This window comes from Astatotilapia calliptera, chromosome 4 (genome assembly GCF_900246225.1).
Source record: "Astatotilapia calliptera chromosome 4, fAstCal1.2, whole genome shotgun sequence".
NCBI lineage: Eukaryota > Metazoa > Chordata > Actinopteri > Cichliformes > Cichlidae > Astatotilapia > Astatotilapia calliptera.
This window is the reverse complement of record NC_039305.1, coordinates 26607908-26624589: the sequence shown is the minus strand read 5'-3', so window position 1 is coordinate 26624589 and position 16682 is coordinate 26607908. Positions and strand designations below refer to the sequence as shown.

General features: G+C 43.4%; 1 protein-coding gene across 1 annotated transcript; it reads left to right on the top strand.

The window, feature by feature from the left end:
• Positions 1–5216: 5216 nt before the first annotated feature.
• Positions 5217–14132, top strand: txn2 (thioredoxin 2). Its single transcript, XM_026165840.1, is given in 5 exon segments — positions 5217–5330; positions 9870–10147; positions 12979–13102; positions 13271–13330; positions 13332–14132. Coding segments are annotated over 4 exon segments (618 nt in total). The 5' UTR covers positions 5217–5330; the 3' UTR covers positions 13488–14132.
• The last annotated feature ends 2550 nt before the right edge of the window (positions 14133–16682 follow it).

The window sequence follows — 16682 nt, the reverse complement described above, 5'->3', positions numbered from 1 at the left end:
TAACATCAGGTACCCTTTTAGAAGTTTGAGTAGAGCTTTCCTACTTATTTGGGATCACTTGGAGCTGATAAGTTTAACTCATAAGAGCCCAGACCCATTTTTACTGCCAGGAAAACTATGGGAAAGTCAATTTTGAAACTTTAACAGAAACTTTCCTCAATGTGTAAAGGGGCGATGACACCTGTGTCACCATGGCTTCTTATCATATGGGGGCAATCGGTTTATTTTTCAGCATAACGCAATAAAGTTGTGATTTTTTTTTAGCAAAGTATCAAAAACTTTATTGAGCATGAGTGATGTATAAGGTGCACTCAAAACACTTGCACACACTTGTGAGGACATACTGCCAGGGGATCAAACTACCAATCAGCTAGCAGACGACCTACCTCCTGAGGCTGGATAGCAGCTCCAAAACCTTCTATATACTCTTCAGTGTTCACGTTGTCTTCACAGAACAGCAAGTTACCCTTGCCAACCGAACGCTCCCTCTCCTCTTTAGCCTGTGGCTGATGGACCGCTCTCAGAATTAAGCCAGTCCATTTGGCTGAACTGGGTCCAGAGTAGGCAGCAGTGTTTCTAGATCTTGCTTATATAATGTATATTAACTTTATTAATCTTGAGAACCCTGTTTCTTTTTTAAAAACTGTAACAGAAATAGGGCTGTCTTTGGGAAAAGTCAAAGAATTTTTTAGTAGCGGTCCCTTGGTAATTTGAGGCATTTCTCTGTTGCCACAGACGGATTTAGGATAACTGACAAAAAAAAGAAAAGAAAAAAAAGAGACCAAGGGTACAGACTGTTCCAAAACAGGAGAAAAGGGAAAGAAAAACAAGCATAGAGCGAGGTTAGGAGAGTACCAGTTAGCAAGGATGAGAAGGGGGCAAGGAATTTAAGTCCCAAAGTTATTTTTAAACTAAGGACAGGAACTCTACTGTTGACTCCCCAAACACAGAATCATAGATCGGTATAGGAGCAGAGCTGAGAAAAGAAGACAGGGAGCTTATATACACAAACACATAGACACACACACACACACACATATACACACGCTTCATGCATCTGTCAAGTGCGTCATCCCATATGTGCGTGTACATCCAGGCACATGCATCCTCTAAGCACACGCCTGCCACCGTTTGGCATGCTTTATGGTCTCACAGCCACACTCACACCAGGATGTGTACGCGTCGTCCTGTAAACACGGCGCACTGCTCAGTTTAAAGATACTCGCGCGCTCAAACCTTCGGTGAAAAATGAGAAAGCGTTCGTTTGAACTTCCTTTGGTGCTATATCATTGCTGCATATGTGTATACAGCACACGTACCATGCATCTGATCTAACTGACCATAATTAAGAAGTGGTGGATAGGCAGAGAATCCTAATTACAGGCTGGCGGCGAGAGTGTTTAAAATGTGATGGCTCACCAGCTGTAGAATATGTGACTGTCCACAGAGGATACTCTCTCACACTAACTGAGATAAACAGAAGGTCATCAAGTGGAATAATCTTTGTGGTGCAATCTGCTCAATAACAGGCTTTATACTGTGTGCTTTTCCAGGCTGTTATTATCAAGTAAAGACATTGGGATTTATGGGAAGCGAGCTGGGACAAAACTCACACACAAAGGCGGGAGGGGAGCGTTCTGTGTACGCAAAGGGCACACACCCTGCCATTCATGTGTGCTTTGTCAGGGGACTGTTATGAAAGCCCGGCTCCATCGGCGACTGTTGTGTTCCCTCGACTGCTGGCTTGTGCAGATAGGAGAGGGAATAAACAGCCACGAGAAGAGGAGAATGGTCAGGTGCACCGTCACTGGATCCACGGCAGAGTCCACTGAAGGTCACAAGAATATCACTTCCCTCCTGACCTTTAGCTCACTGAGGTCTAACTTAGCACACCCTCCTGGTCTTCCTGAAGTCGAGGAGGGTGTCACAGGAAACTGGGTCACTTTTACCTGTTTGTATCGTAATGATAACACCCATCAACCACCTAAAGCAGGGGTCACGCCCTCCACTCTGGATCCCCCATCCTCACACGTGCATCCTACCACTCACCTCCAAGGTGTCACAGAGAGGAGCCTTGTTCTGATCGTCTCCTCCTTTCTGCCAGGACCCCCTGAAAAATCCCAGCAATCCCTGCAATTTCCGGTGCAATGTTTATTTGGCAGGAAGAGAGGGCTTGTGGGGAGGGGGGTGAAAAAAGGGCCTCACTCACAAACAGTCTGGGTTGGTTGAGAGTAAACATGTGCAGGCGGGGTGTGTGTGAAACGAGCGGTAAGCGGGACTGAGGCTCATGTGTTCTGGTCCTGACACACAGAGCAACGCTCTGTTTCAGGCCCCAACCGCCTCAGCCTGATCAACATCCCACCCCGGCTACTATGAACAGCACCCTCTGCTGGAGAAATGGATACATGATGTTAAAAGAAAACTTGAGATCAAACAAACTAAGAACCTAAAATGTCTTTTTCTGAATAAGATATATAGGGGAAAAAAATCCAGATCCATATATGAGCAGAGGCGCTAGCCCAGGGGTGTCAAACATAAGGCCCTGGGGCCAGAATCGGCCCAGCAAAGATTCCAGTTGACAGCTTTGAGAAATGAATAGGAAGGCATCAATTTTGGACTTTTTTACTGTACTCCCCCGTGCCCATTTATTAGAAACCAAAGTAATGAAGTAAATGATAAAGAGTTAAATCACAGAAAAGTTCCTGTTTTTTCCATTGCGTACTATAAATGTCTACTTTTTACAATAAGTCCACAGAGGAAATAAAAAACACACCGTAACTTCCTCTGCAGTTTTATACATTTATTTATCTATGATGATAGATTTCTTTTGTTTACTACAGCACTATTTCGTTATCATATAGAAAAACTGAGACAGTACTTTTGAAACTGCACTTTATGTTTTTCTAAATGTGTACTTCAACATCTTTACAGTGACAGAAAGGGCAGTTTCACATGTTCGGCCCACTTAAGATCAAAGTGGCTTCTTGTTGGGGAGTGCTACGCAGTGATGACGTCATCCATACACACTCCACAGAGGCCTACAGCTACTATACGTATATTAAATTTGATCCTTTGAGGTTTTAACATAAGACTGAGGATGATCTCAACAAATTGAAAATTTATACACATTTACATTCGGTTATACACTCAGAAAGCTCTGCAGGCTGGTAACAGGAACATTTTATTATCAACAGATACATTCATCCTGGGGGAAAATGTGTGTGGGAGACCATCAGGGCCAAGATGGGTATAGATTCCTGGGTGCAGTGGTTTGTAGAAACTTCCTCCCTTTCATCACATCTGTCCTGTTCCAGATGTTCTGTTGACTCACTGAGACATCGTGTCAGAAACATCTGACATGGCATGATATATTTCTGCTTCTCTCTTCTCCTCTTTCTCCTCTTTTGCTGCGTCTTTCCTTTAACCGCAGGCTCCTCTGATGTCTGAAGTGGGGTCACCAGTCTGGCCCGCCAACCTCTGGTTCTCCCACTGGTTGTTGTTGTTGGAGATGGACTGTCCTGATGTGCAGTTTGTCTTTCAGGGCATTCTAAAACTAGAGAAAACATTTATGTTTAAACCCCTGATCTGTGGAGATCTGAGTGCACTTCAGGCTCAATGGCATCCAGTTGTGTGGTTCTGGACTGAACCTCTGAGCACATCGCTGTTTGCACATGGTTTCCTGGCGTATGTTTGACACCTGCAACTGGCTACCTGAAGCTTCAGGGGTGTGTGTGTTTGCAGGCAACACGGCTCCAGAGCTGCAGAATAAAGAGTGGAGCAGTTTGTGCAGGGCTAGGCTGGCTAAGAGCCCAGGCGGTTGATGTTGCAAAACAGCGCTGGAGATCCGAGAGCTGAAGACAGTCCTGCTTTCCTGTCAGTGCTTTTGTTCAAACAGGCCCGTAGACAGATCTGTCTACATCCTTGATCTGTCTACATCCTTGATCAGATCAGGAAAACCCTCCACTGAAAGAAAAAAAGGTGTCCACCTGGAGGAAGTGTGGCTTTTGATGTGATAAAATGTGAAAAATAAAGGAAGGTGAAGCATGGACGTGTCTGCTATATAAAACTACAGGAATGATGATGCTTCTTAGCAGACATGGCTCACAGGAGCAAAGCTTCTCCACAGAGGTTTTAATCTAAAACTATATTTTTCTGCTCATTGTCTCATTGTGTGGACATTTTGGGAAGCCTTGGAGAGACTTAGAGTCAGGTCTGTGTAAATAAGCCACTGGAAGCTGACTGTGTACTTAGCTTAGGAGAGTGATTAGAAACAAGGGAAACCATTTGCCCATGTCTGACAGACTTCATCCAACAACACCACCGTGGTGCAATGGTTTGTACTGATGTCTCACAGCAAGGTGGTCTTTTTTATATGGAGTCTGCATATTCGCCCCCGGCTTGCATGAGTTCTCACTGGGTACTCTAGCTTCTTCCCACAGTCCAAAGACATGCATGGATGAGGTTGGTTGGCAACTCTTGAATGTTGGTAGGGGGTGAATGGTTATCTGCCTCTCTGTGTTAGCTCTGCAATAGTGCAATAGTGAAAGAAGATGGCTGGACAATGCACTCTACCTGCGGTGTCAGACCAGTGTAGAGTCAAATCTTGCACAATATGCAAAATCCATTGTGCTGCAAGTCATTAGAAATGGACTGCTCAATTTGAGCTCCGCCAGAAATATGAATCAATCTGTGCTTCTTACAGCATTCTTACTGACAAGTACATAAAGTTTAAGGTAAGGTGTTTTTAAAGTAGTCATGTCTGTCTTTGAGTTCCAGCAGCAGCATTTATTTTTAAGCTCAGTAATAGAATAGCATTTTATTTTCATTGTACCTTTACGTAAATACATACAATACATAAAAAATAAATAGCAAATTTATTTTATTTTTAGTGTATTTTATTTTTTCATAGACAGGCTGTTTCTCTGTTTAGTAAATGGATGGTTAATTAAACATCTTACACAAACATCATACAAACTTTGTTACTGGAAGTTACAAGTTACACTTGCTAATCTTTACTAATGAATTTTCTTCATATTATTATTCATATTAATATGAATATTAATATTAATGATGCTTCTAATTATATTTTAACATAGACCTACTATAAACTACAACTAAAACTAGCTGTCAGGTTAATATATAGTAGATAAAAGTATGCTACGCTGATAATCCGACCCTGTGCTTCCCAACCTGGCCAGCCGGTGGCGCCATTCACTGATCTGTGTCGTCTGAAAAGCCGCACGTTCCCTTTTTTTCTGCGGCACCAAAACGGAAGTACTTCATTGGTCCGCGAGGCCAAGATCAAGAATAGCGCCGACAGAAGAAGCGAGGTAAGCTGTGAAAATGCGGGCGCGTGTTTTAATGTGTGTGACATTTGAGAACGTGTTATTCTCAAAGTGTCCGGTTTCGGTGTTCGCGTGCTGCTTTACGCGAGGAGGCAGCGGCGGGGGAAGGTTTAGGAGGAAGAGGAGGAGAAGTAGGAGGAGGAGGACGAAGAGGGCAAACTCATGCGTAACGTAGATTAATGGAGCACGCGAGCTGCCGGTAGAAAAGCGTCAAACACAAGATGTCAGGCCGAGAAAACCCCTCAGAGAGCTGGAGGGGAGTGAGCCGTTCTCAGTGGGGAAATGCTGAATACTTAAAGCTCTTTAGCCATCGTGGGATTAAGAAAGTGTTTCTCAACAAGGCAACGTGGCTGAGTGTGTTCTGCCAATAAACTCGTTTGTTCACGTCACTCGTTATATGACGCTCACGAGCCCTAATCACGTTAATTAGCGCTGATTCTTCATTAAACAGCTTGTGCTCGAGAGCTTAAACCGTGTGAGACTAGAAGTTTTTCACTAAGTGATTCAAAACAATGTCAGCTGTGAGTGTATTATAGAGGATACTCGAAGTGATTATTTATCCCGCACACAGCACGTTGCAGGTTTTTTCTGCAAAAAAGGAGAAAAGATGTCATAATCATCTAAACCAGGGGTAGGGAACCCCCATGCTTCAAGGGCCGGTGTCCTGCAGGTTTTAGATGTGTCCTTGATCCATCACAGCTGATTTAAATGGCTAAATTACCTCCTCAACATGTCTTGAAGTTCTCCAGAGGCCTGGTAATGAACTAATCATTTGATTAATTTGTGTTGACCCAAGGTGAGATCTAAAACCTACAGGACATCGGCTCTCGAGGCTTGGAGTTCCCTACCCCTGATCTAAACCCAAGTGGACCTCAGCGCTTGTTCTTGGGCCAGCAGCTGAGATCCTGATATTTAATTAAATAATACTGAATCTAAAATCCTCCAGAAAGTAGCATTACAGAAGTTCTAACTACTGATTTTTTTTTTAAAAAATATAATTTTCCTTAAAAGCAGTCCAAATGATTATTCCTTGAACTTTTTTCTCCAACTTGCCTGACAGATGTGTCAGGTGTGTACGAATCAGAATCAGAATACTTTATTGATCCCTGGGGGAAATTATTTTTTGTTACAGTGCTCCATTTTAAACCAACATTAAGACAAGACAGACAATACGCTAACTAAGAATAGTACAATATATACATATATATACATACATACATACATAAGTCGCTTATAAATAAATAGTTGGAAAAGAAACATGTGTAGCTGTAGCAGCAAACTGTGTTAAGTGGATGCGTTGTACAGGGAGATGGCCACAGGCAGGAATGATTTCCTGTGTCGTTCAGTGGTGCTTTTCGGTAATCTCAGTCTCTCACTGAACGTGCTCCTGTGACTGACCAGCATGTCATGGAGTGGGTGGGAGGTGTTATCCAACATTGTCTTTATCTTGGACAGCATCCGCCTCTCCGACACCACCTTGAGGGAGTCCAGCTCCATCCCCACAACATTGCTGGCCTTACGGATCAGTTAAGTCTGTTGGCATCTGCGACCCTCAGCCTGCTCCCCCAGCATGCAACAGCATAGAGGATCGCACTGGCCACAACAGACTCATAGAAAATCCTCAGCATTTTCTGGCAGATGTTGAAGGACCTCAGTCGCCTCAAAAAATAGAGACGACTCTGGCCCTTCCTGTAAAGTGCTGTGGTGTTTTTAGCCCAGTCCAGTTTATTGTCAATGTGTACTCCAAGGTATTTATAGTCCTCCACAATGTCAACACTGACCCCCTGGATTGAAACAGGGGTCAAGTGTTTCCTGGTCTTCCTGAAGTCCACGATCAGTTCCTTGGTCTTTGCCACGTTGAGCTGCAGATGATTCTGCTCACACCACGTGACAAAGGAGTCGACCACAGCCCGGTACTCTGTCTCATCATCCCTGCTGATGCATCCAACCACCGCAGAGTCATCAGAAAACTTCTGAAGATGGCAGGTCTCTGTGCAGTGGCTGAAGTCTGTGGTGTAGAGGGTGAAGAGGAAGGGGGAGAGGACAGTCCCCTGTGGTGCCCCTGTGTTTCTAATCACCTTGTCAGACACACACTGTGGGAGATGTACATATTGTGGTCTTCCTGTCAGGTAATCAACAATCCAGGACACCAGAGAAGCATCCACCTGCATCGCTGCTAACTTATCACCCAGGAGGGTCGGCCTGATGGTGTTGAAAGCACTGGAAAAGTCAAAAAACATGACCCTCACAGTGCTCGCCGGCTGGTCCAGATGGGTGTAGACACGATTGAGCAGGTAGATGATGGCGTCCTCTGTTCCGAGACGAGGCTGATAGGCGAACTGAAGGGGATCCAGATGTGGTCTTACTATGGGTCGCAGCTGGTCCAGGATGAGCCTTTCCAGGGTCTTCATGATGTGGGAGGTCAGTGCCACGGGCCTGTAATCCTGGGGGCCACTGGGACGAGGCGTCTTTGGTACAGGGACGAGGCATGATGTCTTCCACATCACCGGGACCCTCTGCAGACTCAGACTCAGCATAAACAGTTTATGAAAGACTCCACACAGCTAACAGAATACAAATCAGTCCAGTATTTGTTGCCTCCTATCCCATCTATCCAGACAGCTCCTTTGCTTAAACCACACGGACCATTTCCAGTAGTTCCAGTTTTTCAATTCAATTCAATTCAATTTTATTTATATAGCGCCAAATCACAACAAAAGTCGCCTCAAGGCGCTTCATAGATACAGAGAAAAACCCAACAATCATATGACCCCCTATGAGCAAGCACTTTGGCGACAGTGGGAAGGAAAAACTCCCTTTTAACAGGAAGAAACCTCCGGCAGAACCAGGCTCAGGGAGGGGCGGCCATCTGCTGCGACCGGTTGGGGTGAGAGAAGGAAGACAGGATAAAGACATGCTGTGGAAGAGAGACAGAGGTTAATAACAGATATGATTCAATGCAGAGAGGTCTATTAATACATAGTGAGTGAGAAAGGTGACTGGAAAGGAAAAACTCAACAAACTTTTTGAAATGAGCAATTTGCTGACATAAGAAAATATCCATTACCTGGTTTAGCTAATTTATTTTTTTTACTTATGTGTTAAAAGCAAACCTATTGTGCTTTTTCTGAATTTGTTGGCGAATGCTTATATTTAACATGGCCAAAGTTACAAATAAAAAGGTCTGTGCATATACAGGTAATCCCCCTGGGAGCCAAAACCTCAGTTCAAACAGCATTGATGACAATATGATGTCAAAGAAAGCAGGTCATATCACCATTCTCATGTAGAGGTGTGTGTGTGTGTGGTGGGGGGGTTAATACAACATTGTATTGTGATATTTTGTGTTGCATTATTGCACTGATACAGGAACAGCAAGTATTGATAAATGAATTAAAAAATTAAAATACTATGAACAAGAAGGCTCACGTCATGAGATGAGCCGAGCAAACTTGCATTAAATCAGCCCAACTGATAAACCATCAAACGCTGGTTGCACTTAGCTTTACAAAGATGCCTCCTAATGCAGAGCAAGCTAATGGCTCAGTCACACGAACAAAAATAGGACAGCAACCTCCTTACATCTACACGGGTGACTTTCTGGTGATTGTATTGAATTTTTTCATGTACTACAACTTGGTGGTGATTAAATGGTTACCACACAACCACTTTTGATCAGAAGTTGATTGCGCAGGTCACCTGATGGGACGTAACCTTTCTGCAAACAGTTGCAGTCTGATTTGGACTGAGTGCAGTCACTTTGAGAGAGATTGTTGAAGTTTAGGGGATAACTGTTGTCTAACATATAAATACAGACAGACTGCCAACATGTTGCAATCAGTGTGAATGAGTCTTTGTCAGCTAGCAGGGTACACCCTGGACATGTCGCCAGTCTGTCGCAGGCCTAACAAATAGACACAACCATTCACACTCACATTCACACATAAATATGATTTATTTGTTTTTTTATTACACTTTATCCATGCCCCACCTGCACCATGTGCACTGATTAGGTGCCCCAGCAGGAACACCACAGCATAGTATGAGAACCACTGGCTTAAAGGAAGAGGAGCTTAAATACCTTGTTTCAGGTACTGGATAAACTGGGAGTATCACTATTTCGACAGTTTATACCAAGTGCAGCATAAGGGGGGAAAAAAGGATCTTAAGCCTATTTAAAAAAAAAAAAAAAAATGTTATTTAGAATAGTAAATTATGCAAAACTACTTTTGTACAAGTCAAGAATGAAATTATGGAGCTGGAAATAAACATTGTGGGTGTCACCATGTAATTCATATATCTCTAACTTTAGTCCTGACAAGTAACTGGTGCCAGTTTGTAAAGCTCAGGCAGGGTTTAAGAGTGGATTCATTATGTTTACTTTTAAACATATGGGACCTATAGCGGTTTTGGATACATTTCTTCTTATTATTTTTTAATCTTATAATCAGAAGTATCTGAAATGCAATACTAATATTAGAATAAGTAACACTTATCTTCTGTATCTTTGCCTGTTGTGCAAAGATGGCTCACAGGCTCGTGCTACGAAGACTCTGGACACTGTCTGTGAACGATATCCGCTGCCTCCCCACATCCACTGCCTCCGTTGCTTCCTCTTGTTATTCCACATCCCTTCAGTCCAGTACAACCCGGGTCTCCTTCCTCTCCCCGTCACGAAGTCTGCCTCGCGCCCTGCCTCACACCTCCCGCCGAGAAGTCTCCTTCAATGTGCAGGACAGCGAGGACTTTACAGAGAGGGTCATCAACAGCGAACTGCCCGTGCTAGTGGACTTTCATGCACAGTGAGTACCTCAGGGAGCCCAAGGAGAGTGACTGTATGGACGTATTAAATAAAACTAGGGATAATATAAATGGATGAAAAACAGTCCCACCCTGGTCACCTTGGTGCTAAAGCTCTTTGCAGTTATGCAGATACAGATTTGCTTTGCAAATGTAGATAATATTCAGTTCAGTCAAAATATCTGCTGACGCTTGGCTGCGTTTGTACACGCTTTCCTTGGAAAAGACCTTGTTCCACAGCTGCCCCGCCTCTTTAAAACACTGCATGTGCTGTTAAAAATATATACATGTACAGTGGTGACTTAAACTCTCAAGTCCTGTAAGCTTACACGACAGCTGCTCAAAAGTCCACAGTAGACAGAGCATGTCTCACAGATAGGAGTGCATCTTCACAGCTGTTAGGTTGTTTGTCATTAATACAGCCCACAGGCCTTGTTCACACAAGACATTTTTACTAAATACTAGCTCTCTTTCACAGCGGTTACTGAAATAACACTGGGGACTTTTTTTCTGCCCTACTTTTCCTTTCCCTTGTAATACGATGCTGTGCAAAGGTTTTGAGTCTCCCTTCATTTCTTTGCATGTTGTTAGGAAAGTGCAAAATGGATGCAGTGCTTTATTGAAACATGCAAATATATATGAAAATACACTATGTGAAACAAAAATGGAGTCAGTATTTGGTATAGCCACCTTTTTATTCTTCAACACAGTCATCTCAAAGCTTTTCTTTGGGGGGGGGGCTTGTCCAGTTATAATGATGTCAGGGAAGTACACGATGCATTATTACTCATATTTTATAATCTTTAAAAGGCTGTTAGCTCGGGCTCTGCTGTGTTATTGGTACTTTTTGATTGCATCAGGGTTTTCATGGTCCTAATAACTCTTGGAAGTAGTATCGTCGGTCCTTTGTTTTTGTTTATTGGCTCCAACTACTGTGCAGTTAGTAGTTGTGAGCATAAGAGGACCTCGACGTAAATGTGCGGTGACTGGTCCAGATGTAAGTGTATGTACGTGAACTCTGATCTTTAGCCTTAAAATGGAACAAAACACTTAGAAGTGCACAAACAGTGAAGTCTGCAGCCAGAACTAGAACAACAGAGTTACAGAAATTGCTGCAGTAAGGATGCATCGTATAGCATCAGATTTCTGTTAAAGTCACTGAAATGACAGATCCTTCATCCTGGCTGCAGTCACACTGTACCGTACCCACACAGGAGAAATACCTGCCAATCAGAAAAATGTCTGTGACATGTTTTTTGGTTTATGTAGTACATAGAACTTCTACATGGTATAAATTAATCTTATACTTTATTGATTTCTGTTTTATTTTTATTACTTTCTAATATATGTCTGATTCACTTTTTCCTTTCTGACCCTTGTGCTGCTGTAACAAGAAGGATTAATACAGTCTAGTGCTGTCTATCAAATCAACAATCCTTCAGTAGAAAGGTCTGTTAAAACAAACTGCAGACCTCATTTAGTTTCTAGGTCATCAGATGGTAGATGTGAGGATGGCACAGTTTTGTTTTCTACCTCAGAATTTCATAGTTTTTATTTATTAATGCTGGGAAAGTGTAACTGTGTGTAAGCATTGGCCCATTTTCATCAGGTTTCCCAGCATGCCATTACAGTGAGCCAGCATGCAATATACCAAGTCCTTAAACCGGCTCCTTTTACAAGCTTTTATGTGCATTTCTTGCCCTGTGCTTCTCCTAGTATTCAAAGTCTAACTACGCCCTTGCACTGAAAGATGTTAATTGGTGTTAACGACATCTGTGCTTTTAATTCTCTGACTAGTTTAATGTGTGCTGTGGGAGAGAGCTCTATTGTTTTGTTTAAAATAAGTTACCGTATTTCCCGGACTACAAAGCGCACCTGAATATTAGCCGCACAAGCTAAAATCAGGGGAAAATCCTGTTTTGTACATACATTAGCCGCACCTGACTAAAAGCCGCAGGTGTTTCAATGTTGACTTATCATATGTAAGAGAATATGCACAAAGGGAATTGTCAGGAAAGAGATGGCTGTTTGGAGACACACCCCTTTTATTAATATTTTGAAAAACAAGTTATGGGTACATATTTGCACATGTAGTACATAACAGTAACCTACAGCACACCAGAAAAATAGATTCGGACTACCTTTTAGGCTCAGGTGAAGTGACACGGAGAAGAAAAGTCAGTCATTCACCATCTTTCTCTTCTTCCTGCGCTCTAAAACCACCAAAGTCCTCTTCTCCAATGTCGAAAACGAACAGGCTCAGGATGGCTTCGTCATCCACTCTCCGCTTCTCTCCTTCGTTGTCACTTTCAAAACCAAAGAAATCCTCGTTGTCAGAGTCGAACACCCTCAGAAGGGCCGTGGCGGTGTCCTCCTCTCCATCATGCAGCAGTCCAGCCCTTCAAAATCCGTTGGTGATCGTGGATGTTTTCGCACTTTTCCACGCTGTCAGAATCCACCGGTGGAGTTGGGCATAACTTGCTTTTCGCAAGTTTATCGCCGCTCGTCATCCACGCCTCCCGCTGAATGCGTAGCGCTACTTTGAAGTTTGTTTTTCGCGCTACTTCGTACGGCACTACGTTGCCTGGCGGACGGACATGTGACTAACATACCACTCTTGAACCTCGATCCTTCCGCCAGGCAACGTAGTGCCGTACAACAGCGGAACAAACAAAACAAATCGTCTTACGATATCACAAAAATCATGGAAAATCCATAGAAAAGCCGCACCTGACTAAAAGCCGCAGGGTTCAAAGCTTGTGCAAAAAGTAGCGGCTTATAGCCCGACAATTACGGTAATACTGTTTGTCTCCTTTTGTTTTGTGTTTTTTAGGTGGTGTGGTCCCTGTAAGATCCTCGGACCAAGGTTGGAGAAAGCTGTTGCAAAACAGAAAGGTCGCGTTGCCATGGCAAAAGTTGACATAGATGACCACACAGATTTGGCCATTGAATATGGGGTGAGACCTAGTTTAAGTATATCTTTATGGCACTCCTGTCCTCCTGTTTGGTTAATTTCTGCTGTGCTTGGATGTAGAATTCTATCATCATATTTATGATATTGATGTTTTATTAAGTCAAAGTGTCACTAGTTCTGTCTTACAATGCGCCGCCTTGTCTGCCCTCAGGTCTCTGCTGTTCCCACAGTCATCGCCATGCGGGGAGGTGACGTCGTCGATCACTTTGTGGGGATCAAAGATGATGATGAGCTGGACTCATTTGTCAGCAAAGTCATTGGACAATGAAATCCACCTGTCCTCACCCAGCCATACCCCCACCATCGTCATTCTCATGCTGTTCTCTCTGATTCTGGCACGGCCGGCGAGCCCTGGGCTGCCATTTTGAGCCTGTTTAGCAATCACTATTAAGTAAACAAAACCTAACCACAATTACAGCTGGCAGACTCTCAAATGCTCACACCTATCCCTTGACATGTTGCTTTAGCTGTGCATTGTCTCTTCGGGCTCTCTCTCTGTCTCCCTCTTGTGTTTTTTGTTACTAGTCAAGCGATGGGTGTGTGCTCCATTTTGCAGCAGTTCCACGTTCTTTCATAATGTGACTACTCTCGCTAAGCTGGTGTGTAACAGTTTTCTGTAAAAACTCTTAAGTTTGGATGGAAAATAAATGTGCTCTACTGCACTCATTGTGTACAATGTTGGATGAACATTTATAGTTTTCGCGGTGCAGGGAATTTAACTTGCAACCTGACAATACTGAATGAGGTTGGTGACAGTGTTACATGTAGATCCTGCTCGTGTCCACACGAGGGCAACGTTTCTCTAACATCACAGAGTCGCACACAGTCATTTTACACCGTTATGCCTAATACTGTGAGAAAGGAAGGCGCACGTGTTTCTCTCCTGTTCCTGACTGTAAAACTGAAGTCGAGCGGGAATTGCGATGAAGATTTTTAGTTTATTACTAAAATGAACTCTGTGTACCAGAAACATGACCAAGTGAAGTAATAAAGGAGTAAAAAGATGTTGTTTATACGGATTGTTTGTGGTTGTGTGTGGGGTTGAGATGGAGACAAAGGCTTGGAGCTGTGCTGTCCCTAATGACACTGATGCAATACCATAGTTTCCCTCCCTCAGCTGGTTTTACAGCACCCGGGGGATGCAGTTATAAGCTCCAGATGGATATTTGTGTTGTTTTTACTTAAAGGGGATTAAGCTTTCCTTACCTAATGGATGAAGTTAAAGTAGCTCTGGATCTCCTTACTTCGCCTATCTGGGAACCTTGGGGTCAGTTTTCAAAAAGACACATCCTTTAAACTCTGAAGTCCGAGTCATCATCAGTGTCTGTGTCAGAATCTTCTCCCCCACAAGTCTCCAAAGACTTGGCACTTAAGGGACCAGAAATTAATAATTATGACATGAATCAAAAACATGAAACATCCGGGTTTCATCTCCAGGAGGTGACACAACCTGAGCCACGGGGAGTCGCAGGCTACTGTTAACCTAGCAACACTCTCAACCCCAGATAAATAGGAAGGTTTCTTCAGGAGGGGTATCGCTATAAAAATCTGTGCCAAATCAGAAACGTGGACATGTCCGTCTGCTGTGGAAATAAGGAACCAGTCAAATGTACCTTCTTCTCTAAAGATGGTGATGCTAAAGTGACGAAGGGCCATCAGTTTCCATGTTGTAGACAGAAGTGGAGCCTCGCTGTGTGGGAGCTGATTTTTAACATTTGTGTTGTTTTTGACCCAGTGCCTGTTTTCAATTTATGTTTCTTGTTTTAAAATAATTACACGGTGCTGGAATATATTCCCAACTGGAACATTATATTTCCTCATTGCCAGGTTGCTCCAAAGGCTTCCCAAAAAACCTACAGTTGATCCAAAACAACGCAGCAAGAGGTGCTAATGAGTATTAACACGAGAGACCACATATCTATACTCGACTCGCAGTCTTTACACTTCATCATGTACCTATAGGATGTAGCTTTGTTAGTGCCATAGTTCTAGAATAGAATGGGAGGGATGGCTTAGCTTAAAGGTTGGGATCAAGAGATGGACCCCCTCTCTGATTTCAGGATTAGTCTTAAAAGTTAGTTGGTTTTTTTTTTTGGATAAACACATGTTTTGGGCTGGATCAGGAGATTCTGCCGGGGGACCTGGTATCACGTACTGAGCACCTCTCCTCGCTTTCATTCCCTTTGCATTTATATGACATCATTAAAAGCCATTATTCTTTTATTTTCTGTCCTCTCTTTCTCTCCCTTCCTTTCTGTATCCCCAGACATCCATGTTCCTGATCTGTGGATACGGATCCCACTAACCTGTGCCCTCAGGAAGTTAGGAGGATGTTGGATTGTTGGGAATTCTCTAATGTTACAGGGTCTTAAATTACTATATAAAGGACTGTTGTTGTGAACTGGAGGATTTTCAGTTGTATTATGCCAGCGTCATCCCCCCAAATCTCCCTGTGCCTTCTGTCTGAACATGCAGGTGTTACTCATGTTGTTACAATCCAGTCTTTACCGAAATGCCTACCTACACACCACCCTCTACTTAAATTACCCCCCTTCTGTCACCCCCTCAAATCAACAGTGTCTGCCTCCTCGTCTGTGTCTCTAATTTTCACCTTTGCATGTTTTCATTCTTGCACCTGGGCCAGAGTACCGTACCGTGCCCAGCCACCTTTCCCTCCTCTGTCGCGGTTGAGATGTTCTCGACATGTGCTGCGACCTGGCAGATGGACTCTGACCCTCGAGCCTGTCACATTCGTGCTGTTCATAAACTATCTACCTCTCTCCAGTCCGAATGAGTGTGAGTTCAGCCTTTGCTTGCTTGTAAGTTGCTATGGTGACAGCAAAGAAAGTAATAAATAGCTGTTTTATCACTGGATGTGGTTAATGATTAACAGCAGAGTAGTAAGATTGGGCTTGCTTTTATTTATTTCTTTATTTACGTAGCACTGCACCTCACAGTGACGAGGGATAGAAAGTAAAATGTTACTTTCTGTACTCATATAAACACTTTTAATGTGAGGGGCCTGCCCAATAAAGACTGGAGTGCAAGAGTGAGGCAAGTCTGTATCACTAATGAACCATTCAAAGAATCGAGTGCTTCGTGGTAAAGCAGACAGGAGATGACCTGCCCTGCCTAGAAAGACCCTTCTCTCATCATCGTCTCTATCTCTCGTAATTTTCTCAGCAGAAAACATGCCCAGCCCTGGCCGCTTGCTTTCCCATCCTGGCGTGTCATTACAGAGAGCCCACAGCTGACAGAATCATAGTGACGGCCTTCAGAACTGCTCATTAAAGTCACATCATTTGTCATCTGCACTTTCAGCGGGTCCTGGTTTGGATTAGGTCATTGCAAATGAAGCCCAAGGATGTGCTCACTGATAGTTACTCAGTAGCAGCCAGATCAGAGATCAAGTGATTTTTTTTTTTGTATTATTTAAAAAGAAGGAGGGGGAGGAGGAGGGGGAGGAATTCCACTGGCATTATGTAAGCAGGTGTGCGTAAAGCTAAAGGCCCAGATGTACAAACACAATTGTTGTAAGCTGGATGAAAGACATTCCTGCATAG